General features: G+C 39.6%; 1 protein-coding gene across 2 annotated transcripts in view; it reads left to right on the top strand.

Annotated features, from left to right (window-relative positions):
* The window catches only part of taok2b (TAO kinase 2b), a 38,164-nt gene extending 25,953 nt beyond the window's left edge, over window positions 1-12,211 (top strand). Inside the window, exons 18-20 of one of the 2 annotated variants that reach the window (XM_022219053.2) lie at window positions 1,319-1,540; window positions 4,210-4,392; window positions 8,663-12,211. In XM_022219053.2, coding sequence (XP_022074745.1) covers window positions 1,319-1,540; window positions 4,210-4,392; window positions 8,663-9,595 — 1,338 coding nt within the window. In that variant the 3' untranslated portion in view covers window positions 9,596-12,211. The remainder of the gene's footprint in view (window positions 1-1,318; window positions 1,541-4,209; window positions 4,393-8,662) is intronic. The other variant, XM_022219054.2, reaches the window with a different exon arrangement.
* The last annotated feature ends 1,743 nt before the right edge of the window (window positions 12,212-13,954 follow it).

Here is a 13,954-nt window from a genome sequence, read left to right as displayed (position 1 = left end):
ATGGCTTTTAACAGTCAAAAAACTGTTTATTGGACCTTTAAACATTTTCCTTCCATCATAACAAATTGCATTTAATTGCACTGAAACCACTATATCAATTTGTAACCATTCTGTTACGTTTTTGTGGCATAGAGTGGACTGAAACAGACAAATTAACACGGTTTGTCACATTTTTCTTAATTTTTGTAGCAGATAAAGTGAATGTTTTGTAGATTTCAACTGTTCTAAGCTGAAATTAAGTGTGAAGTGTAGCTTGTTTGGCTGCTGACAGTCAGAAGCTGAGCTGGTACAAGGTTTCACAACAGAAAATGGTAATAATAATGGTGATACAAATATGATAATGAAACAGAAAGTGAAAAGTAATTTCTCTATAATGAATATTTTTGATGGATTCAGAGTGGTTTGATCAGATTTTACAGACAGTAAAGGCAGCGTTTCTCATATTTTGATGCATATGTTTTAAATTGCCTTCTCCAAAGCTGCTAGCTCAGAGAAAAACTCTTCTAACTTCAGCTTAAATTTCACATTCATCTAAGATCCAACTTTTCATGGTAAGAAACTTTAGAAATTATATATCAGAGCTTTAACCCTTGTGTCGTCCTGCGGGTCAAAATTGAGCCGGTTTAAAGTTTGAAAATGTGGAAAAAAACATTTTCACAGTGAAACGTCTGATGTTCACATTTTCAACATTTTTGGGAAATCTTTGAATATTTTTTGGTAGAAAAAAAATGTTAAAAATATTTCTCAAGAACATTCACATAAAAACAACCAAAATTTTTGGTTTATTTTTGTGAATTTTCTTCAAGAAAATATCAGAAGTTTTGTTTTATATATATATATATATATATATATATATAAAATCATTTTAGATATTTTTAGGATTGTTTTGAAAGATTTTTACTCATTTTTTGAAAATATTTACAAGAATTGTCTTGCAAAATCTGGGAGATTTTTTAAAAAAAATACAACTTTTAAGAGAAACTTTTAAGGAATTTTCTTTCTGAAGGTTTTGCTAATTTTCAGAAATTTATTGATTTTTTTTTTTTGCTCAATTTTTGGATTTTTTTCAGACAAGGAAACTGTATTTTTGGTGCCCATAAATGAGGACAGCAGGAGGGTTAAAACTTTTACATTTTTTCATTTTCTGCTTCTGAAACACTCAACAAGGTATTTTTACTTAAAGATGACATTACTGAATACTGTCTGAAAACCCTCATTTTTTTTGTCTTGATTTTCCATCCATCACCGTGTTCATGTGTATAAAACCACTGGAGCACTTGAGCCCAGCTGCTTCCGTCTCTCTTCTCTTCTCCTCCAGTCCAAAGAGCTTCAGATTAAGCGTCAGTTCCAGGACACCTGCAAGATCCAGACCCGTCAGTACAAGGCGCTGCGCAACCACCTGCTGGAGAACACGCCCAAGTCGGACCACAAGGCCGTGCTGAAGCGGCTGAAGGATGAGCAGACCCGTAAGCTGGCCATCCTGGCCGAGCAGTATGACCACTCCATCAATGATATGCTGTCCACACAGGCTGTGAGTAAGGCAAGGAGACGTCGTTCACTTCACACTCGCACCACACCACCACCACCACCACTGCTGTCCTGCCTGGCTCGGGGGTCTTCCTGCCCACCCACCCGCCTGCCTGCTGTCTGCCTTCCAACCAGCCTCCTCCCGGTCCTTCAGTGTCTATCTGCCACCTGAACTCACATCCCCCCCCAGTTTTAGAGCTAAAGATCCATCCTGTTCTGTGCCGCTCCTCTTCCAAAAACACCCTTTTTTCCCCTGAATTTATGGGAGAATCAATCATTTTTTTTAGCCTCTAGAGAAGACAGCTGTGATGGAATGAGACACAAAGTGCATCTAGAGGTTCAGAGGATCAATGCTTTAAAGAAAACCGCACATTCAGGCACAAGAACACGGATATTCAGCCACATAGCAGCAGTACATACAGTCAGTTTTATCTGTATGTTTGCATATTTATGTGTCCATAGCCTTGGCATGGCTTCATACGACTTTTTACATGTTTGCAGTAGCACTCTCTATGTTCTGTAAGAAGAAAAACGGTAAAATCAGTTAAAAACAGCACCTCTCTAATGTTGTGTGACATGAGCTGTGATATGCACCACCAGTCAAAAGCTTGGACACACCTTCTCATTCAGTACTTATTTGTATTATTTTCTAAATTGTCAATTAATACTGAAGATTAACACTTTTTTGTTTACAATAATTCCACGTGTATTCTTTTATAGTTTGGATGTCTTCAGTGTTAATCTACAATGTATAAAATTATTAAGCAAAAACCACTGAATGAGAAGGTGTGTCCAAACTTTTGACTGGTAGTGTGTGTGAGAAACATGCAAGTGAAAACGGCAGCAGCATGAGGTGAGCCGAACTCTCTTCCTCTTCCAGACTGCACAGAAACTACTGTGGGTGTTAGTTTTTTTTTTCCTTTTTTGCTGAAGGAAGAAGAAAAGTTTTCCTAGTCCCAGATTCATATTTAATATCTTATGTTAAAAACTTAGATGCAGAGACGCAAAACTGGCTTTGTTCATCATAAATTGAACTAAATTGAATTGCATTGGGTGTCGGGATGCTGGTCTCGTGTCAGAATCCAGTTTTAGTTTAGTTGAGCTGTGATAGTTCACTCTATAATGTGTTTAATGTTAATAATAGACAAAAATAAAAATTCATATTAACACATTTAATTATCTTTTGACCAGCTGTGAAAGTAAAAAACTAAGAAATTGGTATAATCATTTTTTTGCCTGTGAATCATCGATCAATTAACTAATTGATTTATCAACTAATCATTTGTGCTGGTTGGTTTCTGGATATCTAGATCCAGCATCAACAGTGTTGCTCCTGAGCCCCTCAGAAGTCCATAAATGTGTGTTTTTATTTACTTTAAATGGGGCTTGTGGTTGTCTTGTGCACTGTTTTTGAAATATAATGTACTTTTAATTAGTACTACAAAGCAAATATACTCTATTGCAAGTCTTGCAGTCAAATTAGAACAAAATAAATAACATCAAAGCACTGATTTTGCAGAATGGCCCATTTGAGAATCATATATATATTACATAATTGGATGATAAATAGAGATTCATCACTTTTGTATTGCAGCTGGATCTCATTTTAGTTACTTCTTATATTTCTGGGTAACTTAATCTTTAAGAATTTAGCTAAATGTATTGGTTGATTTATATTTTACATTTAGAATTAGCTACAAAGCAAAATAAAAAAAGCAATGTAAATAGTAAAGTAAATCAAAAAGTGGTAAGAAGTTTGAATCAAGGCTGAGCTGAGATATCAGGAGGCAGGTTTTGTTTTTTTCCCCAAGTGAAAAGTCAGCTTCAAAGCCAAGATTGACAACATTTATCTGTGACAGTCAGATATCAGGCTCCTCCTCCACCCCATAATAACTCTCAAACAGCGCTTTCACCTCCACCCTCCTCTCAGTGTGAGACTCACACAAATCCCAGGCTTTTAAATGAATGAAACATAGTAGGAAGAGGATGGGGCGTAGCAGAAATGTCTCTTCAATGACACAACCTCCTGTGCTGTTTTAATTACCTCGCATGGCGGTGTGCCATGTAAGCCCAGTAAGCCAAATCCTGCTGCCCTTGTTTGCGCGCGACATCTACTCACGCTGTGGGTAAAGTCTGTTTGGGAACGTTTCCCACGCACTGATTAAACTCAATCCTGCCATGAGAAAATATTTAAACATCTTTTGAAATAATAATTAAGGCTTAACACACAGGTCAAAGTAGCTCAATTTCTGTGCAACATTTTCTGGTATTTTATTGATTAATTATGATAATTTTTTACAATTATTCCATCTTTCTTTCTTTCTTTTAGTTTATTGGACTCTTAAACTTGGAATTCTGATTATCTGGTTGTGATTTTGTTTGACAATTTCTCTGGTAAATTGTATACTCTTAAATTTGAGTCTTCTTAAATTTACAGTGTATGCAGGACAGACTGATCAAAGCTGCGTTATCCAAACAAACACTGATCTCTAACCAGTCTACACCTCATTCACTCTTGATCTTTTCCTCTGCTACTCTCTTGCATCTCCCCTCTTCTCTTTGTCAGACTTTCCAAACCTTTCCTCTTCTAACCTCGTCCACACAAAAGCAGAAATTATGGCCCATACAATCGTGCAAAATCCCTTTTTCATCACACTCCCTCTTTTATTTTTGCCTCTTTAGCTGCGACTGGATGAGACCCAGGAAGCGGAGTACAAGGTGCTTCGGATGCAGCTGCAGCAGGAGCTGGAGCTGCTCAACGCCTACCAGAGCAAGATCAAGATCCACACCGACACGCAGCACGAGAGGGAGGTGAAGGACCTGGAGCAGAGGGTGTCCATCCGCCGGGCGCTGCTGGAGCAGAGGGTTAGAGTCCTTTGGCAATCATTTCTATGAAAGCAAAGCTCCTTAGAATGTAGTGAGGGAATTTTGTTGTGACTCTGCCTGCTAAGGGCCAGTGATGATCAGACAGCTTTGTCACACACGGTCAAAAATCAATTCTGGATCAAAAGTTGGAGTCTTCAAAAAGTTCTCAAGAAAGAGTCTTCAAGCAGTCCTCAGAGTCTGATGTGAATAATGTTTATTCAATACAGAGACTGTAAGAACAAACCTGAACAAGAGCTTGAGATTTTAACTAACTACACAAGCGTTACATCGTCTTATATATGTATGCAAATTCCTTCTGAAACACCTCTTCTGTTCTGGAAAGCCACAACCCATCGTCTTAAGACCCAGTGAGAAAACACACATGAAGTAATCGTATCAAAAGTTAGACCACCTCCTCTGTTTTGTTTCTCCTAGGTTGGCACTATTTCTGCTTGGTTCAGCGTGCCCTAGGTTTCAACTCATGAGTGCAGATGTAGAGAGGACATGAACTTCCTGTCTCATGCCTTATATGAGCTCCATAGGCTTCAGTTGGGTTGCTGCTTTCCACAGGATTATTCAGTGTACTCACAGCTTTAGTTGACACGTTAGGTCTCCCAATCTTATCTTTGTTAACTCTTCAATTTGATTCACACGTCCCATTTGTCTAATTTTATCATTTGTCCAATCATAAAATGCCACAACAATCTGGTGAGTTTTAGGAATTCATTTGAGCTAACAGAGAAGATCGCAAACTGGATTTAATGCGTCTTCGAAGTGAACTACTGATGCTAAATACAGCTTTGGCACATTTTCGTACAAAACTTTATGCTTTCTGTCACCGCTGGATGTTGAGCCTGCTATAGTTTACCAAAAGAGCATATATTATGCTTTTCAGGTTTTCCTTTTTCCCATGTTGTGTTATAGATCTTCTGGGCATGTTAAAGGTGTATATTCTTATAAAGGTGAAGTCTACACAGAAGACTTCTCCCAGAGGAAACACAGCTCCAAACCTGCCTGAATCACCTTGTTTTGTCAACATTTTTCTTCAGTTATTTATATCACTGTGTAACATATGACTTTAAACTGTTGTCCCATGAACCTTACTTACTGGATCTGATACAATCTGAATTCTGTTTTCCAAACTGAAGTCTAACTTGTGTGGCATACACACGTGGACAAAATTGTTGGTACCCCTCAGTTAAAGAAGGAAAAACCCACAATTCCCACTGAAATCACTTGAAACTCACAAAAGTAACAATAAATAAAAATGTATTGAAAATTAAATAATCAAAAACAGCCATTACTTTTGAATTGTTGATTAACATAATTATTTAAAAAACAAACTAATGAAATAGGGCTGGACAAAAATGATGGTACCCATAACTTAATATTTTGTTGCACAACCTTTTGAGGCAATCACTGCAATTAAACGATTTCTGTATTTGTCAATGAGCGTTCTGCAGCTGTCAACAGGTATTTTGGCCCACTCCTCATGAGCAAACAGCTCCAGTTGTCTCAGGTTTGATGGGTGTCTTCTCCAAATGGCATGTTTCAGCTCCTTCCACATATGTTCAATGGGATTCAGATCTGGGCTCATAGAAGGCCACTTTAGAATAGTCCAACGCTTTTCTCTCAGCCATTCTTGGGTGTTTTTGGCTGTGTGTTTTGGATCGTTGTCCTGTTGGAAGACCCATGACCTGCGACTGAGACCAAGCTTTCTGACACTAGGCAGCACATTTCTCTCCAGAATGCCTTGATAGTCTTCAGATTTCATCGTACCTTGCACACTTTCAAGACACCCTGTGCCAGATGCAGCAAAGCAGCCCCAAAACATTACTGAGTCTCCTCCATGTTTCACCGTAGGGACAGTGTTCTTTTCTTCGTATGCTTGGTTTTTGTGTCTATGAACATAGAGTTGATGTGCCTTACCAAAAAGCTCCAGTTTGGTCTCATCTGTCCAAAGGACATTCTCCCAGAAGCTTTGTGGCTTGTCAACATGTATTTTTGCAAATTCCAGTCTGGCTTTTTTATGAGTTTTTTTCAGCAGTGGTGTCCTCCTTGGTCGTCTCCCATGAAGTCCACTTTGGCTCAAACAACGACGAATGGTGCGATCTGACACTGATGTACCTTGGCCTTGGAGTTCACCTTTAATTTCTTTGGAGGTTGCTCTGGGCTCTTTGGATACAATTCCAACGATCCGTCTCTTCAATTTGTCATCAATTTTCCTCTTGCGGCCACGTCCAGGGAGGTTGGCTACTGTCCCGTGGGTCTTGAACTTCTGAATAATATGAGCCACTGTTGTCACAGGAACTTCAAGCTGTTTAGAGATGGTCTTATAGCCTTTACCTTTAAGATGTTTGTCTATAATTTTTTTTCGGATGTCCTGGGACAATTCTCTCCTTCGCTTTCTGTTGTCCATGTTCAGTGTGGTACACACCTTTTCACCAAACAGCAGGGTGACTACTTGTCTCCCTTTAAATAGGCAGACTGACTGATTATGAGTTTGGAAACACCTGTGATGTCAATTAAATGACACACCTGAGTTAATCATGTCACTCTGGTCAAATAGTTTTCAATCTTTTATAGAGGTACCATCATTTTTGTCCAGGCCTGTTTCATTAGTTTGTTTTTTTAAATAATTATGTTAATCAACAATTCAAAAGTAATGGCTGTTTTTGATTATTTAATTTTCAATAAATTTTTATTTATTGTTACTTTTGTGAGTTTCAAGTGATTTCAGTGAGAATTGTGGGTTTTTCCTTCTTTAACTGAGGGGTACCAACAATTTTGTCCACGTGTGTATACAACGTGATGAAGAGGTCATGTGTGCTGTTGAGGAGTGCCCTTCTTTCGCCTAGGGATAGTGAAGTTTGACCATCAAGTGCATTGAAGTTAAAGGAGACTATGTTGAAAAATAATGCTAGAACAATCTTTCTACTGTCATGTTTTCTGGTAAGGCCAGAGTCAGGTTGGGAGAGTAACGTTCATGGGTCAAATTTGGCTACTTCTGCCACCAGTCGCATTGTCCTGTAGCAACAGAACGGTAGCTTTTTTCTTCGATTGCTTCAAATATCGAAGTTTTTGAAGACAATGACATACACCGATGAGGCATAACATTATGACCACCTGTTTAATGTTGTGTTTATGCTGCTAAAGCTTCTCTGATCCAGTAGGGCATGGACACAGGACCTCTAGGGATATCTTGTGGCAGTGAATTCTGTGGGTTGCAGAGTGGGACCTACCTAGATCAGGCTTATCCTGGTACATCCCACAGATGCTCAATGAGATTTGGATCAGAGGAGGTGGAGTCCTTTACCTACCTTGGCAGCATCATTAACTTGCAGGGCGGTACGGATGAGGACATCAAAGCTAGAATAGGAAAGGCAAGGGCAGCTTTCATACAGTTGAAACCAATTTGGAAAGCGAGAGATATATCATTAAACACTAAAATCAGGATATTCAACTCCAATGTAAAATCATTTTTGTTATATGGAGCAGAGACATGGAGAACAACCAAAGCTGCAATACATAAACTGCAGACATTTATCAACAACTGTTTACGGAAAATTTTGAAAATATTTTGGCCAAACAAGATAAGTAATATCAATCTATGGGAAAGAATGGCCCAAATTCCAATAGAAGCAGAAATAAGTAGAAGAAAGTGGGGATGGATAGGACATACTCAAAGGAAGCCATTGTCAAGTACCACCAGACAGGCACTAACGTGGAACCCACAGGGGAAGAGGAAGAGGGGCAGGCCAAGAAACAGCTGTCTTCGAGACCTCCAGGCAGACATCAAAAGAATGGGCACCACCTGGAATCAAATTGAAAGAGAGCCACAAGAGAGGAGAAACTGGAGGTCTTTTGTTGACGGCCTATAGTTGATAGGCATAAGTAAGTAAGTAAGTGTGGAACTCGAGTGAACACCGTAACTTTGTTGTGTTCCCCGGGACACTCCTGACCAGTTTTTGCAACAAAGTTTTGCATCAAGGACTGCTGTTGCCATGGGGGTAGGAAGTTAGGGGGTTGCTTGACCTGCAATGTTTAGGTGGTTGGTACATGTCAAACATCCACATGAATGTCAGGACTCAAGGTTTCAGTGGTCATAATGTCGTGGTTGATTGGTGTAAGTCTTTTTAGTCTACAACTATGTCCCAAAATGGGAGATACAACCCTTGATTCCAGGTGAGACTTTTTGAAGTACCCTCATATTTTAGAATGAGACTATTTAAAGATGAGTGTAAAATGAGGTTCAATGCTCTTTTTCCAGATCGAGGAGGAGATGTTGTCCCTGCAGAACGAACGCTCAGAGCGTATCCGAACCTTACTGGAGCGCCAAGCCAGCGAGATCGAGTCCTTCGATTCAGAGAGCCTGCGTCTGGGCTTCAGCAACATGGCATTGACGGGCATCCCCAGCGAGGCCTACCCCAAGCAGGGCTACTCCAACGCACCGCCCCCAAGCTCCCGCTCGGCCGGCCACTGGAGCCACGGCATCCACCCTCAGAACGCTCCCTCGCAGCAGTTGCCCCGCCGGAGCCACAACAGCAGCAGCAGCAGCGGCATCAGCAGCGGAGGGGGGGACCGCCGGAGCGAGTCGTCCTCGTCCGCCCACGCCCTGAGCATGGCCCTGGGGCTGGGCCGGGACGGCAGGGAGATGCACCACTCGTCCCGCTCCTCCGCCTCCTCTTCCTCGTCCTCTTCCTCCTCCTCCTCCCACCACCAGCGCCACCACCTGCCCCAGCACTACCACCACCAGAGCACGCCGCAGCTGTACCGCGAGCGGGAGAGGGATCGAGATAGGGAGCGGGAGAAGGAGAGGGAGCGGGAGTGGGCCGGAGTGCGGGGCTCCGGCGGTGACCTGGCCCACCCACACCCCCTGCCCTTCTCCCATCACCTGCCCTCGCGCTCCTCCTCCCAGTCTCTGGCCATGCTACCTCCCCCACCACCCGCTCCTCCCTCCATCTCAGGCCCGTCCTCCTCTTCCTCTTCCTCCTCCTCCTCGCAGGGGGGGATTTACGGAGGCGGCGGGCTGGGCGTGCGTGGCGCCCCCAGCCTGATGGCCCTGAGGAACAGCCCCCAGCCCCTGAGGAGGACGGCGTCCGGCGGGGGGCCCGGGGGCGCCGGGGGCAGCGACGGCGTCCTGAGCCGGAGCACCTCAGTCACTTCGCACATCTCCAACGGCTCCCACCTCTCCTACTCTTAGAGGAGAGCAGTCAGGGTGGTGGCAGGAAGGGTGGGGGGCGTTTAGGAAGGTAGCTATCACAGGTTGCATCTCAATACTCTCAGCTTGTCACCTTTCTTACCTTCCCGCACTGATCTCAACTCTCGGAGGAGCTGTGAAGCGGAGGATTTAGGGATATCACCCTTTTTTTCCTCAGTGCACATCAAAGGCAAAGAGAGGACAAACTGACACTATTGAGCTGCACCCTGCCTCTTTAGACTCAGGGTGGGTAGAGAGGTTTTCTCCCATTCTCACAGGTGTAAAAGAGGGAGGGAGGAATGTAACCACCTGTAATACCACTGGATTAAGGTGATGTTAAATAAGAAAAAAAAGAGGAGGTTTCTGTTTCGCGTTTTTATCTTTGTTACCGTCTGTATAAAAGTGAGATAGGACGTGTGAAAGGACGGATTTTTAGCCTTTTTTTTCCTCCGAGAGCTGGCCGGCAGCCGAGTCTTCTTCTATGATGTTCTGTGCTGGAATGGAGAAAGAGAGAGGACGGAGGAGGAAAAAAGGAAGATGATGTGTTGTTGCATTGTGTATGTAAGTGTATGTAGTCTGTAGTGTCCAGATATTATCTAGCAAGCACTCGTAAATTGGACTCCGGAAAGGGCAAAACAAAACAAAACAAAAAACAGATGGGTTACTTTAGTCTCCAGGCTGCTGGAGTTTGGAAAACACTTTTTATTGATTTAGAACTGTTGATGTTTTGTTGATTTTTTTGTATTAAGTGTATAAAAAAAAACACAAAAAACAAAGTGGAACGTCACCAATGCCTTTAAGGGGTTCTTAAAGGGATGTCGTGCCATCAAAGTTTTTATTTGATGACTGCAAGATGATTTGAAAAGCCGAATACAAATACACAGAATGTTTGTAAAGTCAAGAGACTCTTCTAAATATAATGCAGCTGGGAACGAGGAGGAATATTTGTGTGGACGTGTACAAATACATGTGAGAAAAAACAAACAAAAAAAATAGCTTTCCGGCATTCATGACATATTGAGTATCTAAACAAACATTAGGTGTCTACGGGAGTCACTCCAATGCATGAGATAGATGTACAAAAAAAAAAGAAAACAACAAAAAAACATTTGTAAAACATGACCAAACACATTTGAAATGTACCGTATCTGTCCAAGTTTCACTGGCATTTAAGATCACTTGTCCCACATTTTTGATCTTTGCTGTACATATTTATGGGAATATTAAAAACGAAAGCAAATCATTTGGTTTTATAGAGTAACAAAGATAATGATAGTAATTTTGATATATTCAAATGAGTATTGAATTCAAGATTTAGAGCCGACAACTCCAACTGCATTTTCTATAGGTGTCAATATTACCATAACTAATCCTGATGTAATTGTTGTTGTAATCATGTTCACATTTTTTCTCGCGAGAAGCAAAGGGCCCACTTTTGACTGTAAAAACAAAAGAAAAAAAACACGAAAAAAGAAAAAAAAAGAAGATATAAAACTGTTGCATTGTCAGGTGTGGTGTGTGTTCAAGGTATTAATGATTATTAATAAGGGGGTTATTAATAATTGTTAATGATTTCTGTATGTGTGTCGAGCGGTAAAGTCTAGTTCTATTGCCACTTCTTTCTTTTTTCTTCTTTTTTCTTTTTAAAGACAGCAATTTTAAAAGACACTCCTGCAGCAAACGCAACACCATTCACGTGAACTCTGACCTCCTCCTCTGGACGCTTATGGAAAAACACAAAAAAAAGAGAAAAATGACCAAAAAAAATAGAAACAAATTAACAATTTGGCCACTGGAATGTAAATGCTGGGTTTTTTTTCCTTCTTATTTATTTGTTTTTTTCAGTTCAGGGTTACATTGATAATCTGATGCTGAAGGGTGCAGCATGCAATCAGTGTAGGAAGTTGTGCAGAAGAAGAAGAAGAAGAAGAAGAAGAGGAAGGATGGGCGTCGACTGAGCTGCTGTGATCGTGCACCCTCTTGTGCCGACACAGCAGCAGTGACAGCAGCAGCCCATCCACGGAGAAAGACACCGATCAGTGTTTTTATGATGCTTCTGAGGCCCAAACGGTTTTTACCTCCCTTCTCTTGGGCTGCTGTTTACTTGAAGGAGATCAGAAATGGCTGGACTTTTTATGTTGCTGTTCTGTTTTTTTTTTAATATTATTGTTATTTTAACTGGACAAAAAAAAAGATAATCACCCTGCTGTTTGTATGACTCAGAAACACCAGCTCAAGACAATTCCCTGTATAACCTACTACTTTATGCTTGGTTGGAATCTCAGTGCATGCATAAACTCCTTATATAAACTAAGACTGACGGGTTCGGGACGGCCTTTTAGTGTGGAAATCAGTGTGGTTGTGTTTTTAGACGGGGGGTTTGTTTGAGGTTTTGGATAGTCTCAGCTCCGGAGGAAGGAACGAAGGACGCAGCAGGAGGCACATCTGTGTTTTGCAGAGATTTTTTGGGGGTTGAAATTCTTATTAAATATTCAAATCAAGCAGTTCCAAGCTTGAGGAGGGCGAGGAAGAAGGGTCTTAACACATGTATTGGAAAAGAAATGGGGTGTTTTAAAAAGTAATTTAAAAAAAGATAATAAATTGATATTAACACATTAATTTGTGTGATTTGATGTGATTTATGAAGGCGCTGATTACAAGGCTTCCTGATTATCTCCAGCAGCTAATTTGATAAATGAGTAATAATTTAAATATCTGTTTATTAATGAAAATGCAAAAAAAGAAAAATCTAAAATGTAAATGTTTTCTGGTTTGATGATATTTAACTGATTATGTTTGTTTTGTTTTTGTTTTTTGACATTTTAATGAATCAACTTTAGTTTTAGGACACTGTGAAAACAAACAAACCAAAAGAATTTATTTGATTACAATAACATGATCAATTACCAAAAAAATCTTTAATTTTGGCCCCAAAGTCTTCCCAATTATTTTCTAGGTATCAACAACTAATTCACTGATTGGTTCATTCTTTAAAGTGTCTTTTTATTCATAAAAATGCCCAAAAGATCTCAGTTCCACTTTCCAAAATATGAATATTACTTGGTTTTCTGTAACATTCAACTAAATATTTTTTCCTCATTAATTGTTTTCTAGATATGCAGCTAATTACATAATCAAATCCTTATTAAAATACATTTTTATTATGGAAAATGACAAAAAGGTTTCTAGTTTTCTTCAGTTCAGGTTTCTAAAATGTGAAAATTTACAGATTTTCGGTAACCTTAAATTGAACGTTTGGGCATTTTGGTCAAAAACAAGGCATGGAGGAGTCAATTTCAGCTTTAGGAAATAAAATTTTTATTTATCTATGTATTTATCAATTTATTTTAACTATTTTCTAAAAATGCATAGAATTATTTTGTTGTTAAATCAACAGATAATCTATAACCAACATATCAGCTTGTTTAAGTATCTGTTTATTAATAAAAATTTAAAAGAGTTGTAGGTGCAGTGACTTACCTGTGCATATTTAGTTTTTTTCTTTACTATTACCAAAATATGGGATTATTTGATAAAATAATCACCATAGCCTAAAAAAATATGAATTGCAAACCTAGAGTCTTTATAAATTATAAATCTAACTGATTGTTTTTTAAGGAATCAATAGCTAATTAAGTGAGTGATTACTTATTTGGGTATCTTTTTATTAATAAAATACCAAAGCAGATTAATATTTGTGAATAATTGCAGTCTTTTCTGTCTTATTAAACTGAATATATGTAGATAATACATTTACATGACATATTTTAACTTGATTCTAAATGATTTACACCATTTATTATGATATTTATTGCAAGACTAACATTTATTTCAGAGATTAAACAGTTTGTCAGCTGATGAGAAAACAGATTGTTGTTTAAGTGTCTATTTATTAATTTAAAAAGCTGGTGTTCTATTTTAGTGAATGAATATGTTAGGGTCTTTTTTTGACTGCTGCACAAATACAAGATGTCTGAATGAGTCAGCTTTGGCTTTAGGAAACTCCCCAGTTATTTTTCAGGTTCATTTAATCTGAAAGTGATTTATTTTGTATAAATAAGAATGGGAAAAAACACAAATACAGACTTTATAATGACAGAGAATCGTTTTAGCAGCTGGAAGTGTTTCGTATTTTTGCTTTGAAATGATTTTAATTGATATTTTGGTCCTCCTGAGCAGACATTTGCCGTCCTGTGGGCTCTGCTGCTGTGTTGTTTGTGTGAATGTGCTGAATGAGGATCTCTGACATCATTATTACTGGGAGGATCTGAGCGCACCGCCCTTTAAGATGCGTCTGTCATCTCTGCGTTAATGGAAAGTCATTCTGGCTGTTTTTTTTTCTGCGCTGCGGCTCTCTTCAGC

This window comes from Acanthochromis polyacanthus, chromosome 19 (genome assembly GCF_021347895.1).
Source record: "Acanthochromis polyacanthus isolate Apoly-LR-REF ecotype Palm Island chromosome 19, KAUST_Apoly_ChrSc, whole genome shotgun sequence".
In the NCBI taxonomy this organism is placed as follows: domain Eukaryota; kingdom Metazoa; phylum Chordata; class Actinopteri; family Pomacentridae; genus Acanthochromis; species Acanthochromis polyacanthus.
The sequence above is the reverse complement of the archived record's forward strand: the minus strand, read 5'-3'. Positions and strand labels throughout refer to the sequence as shown.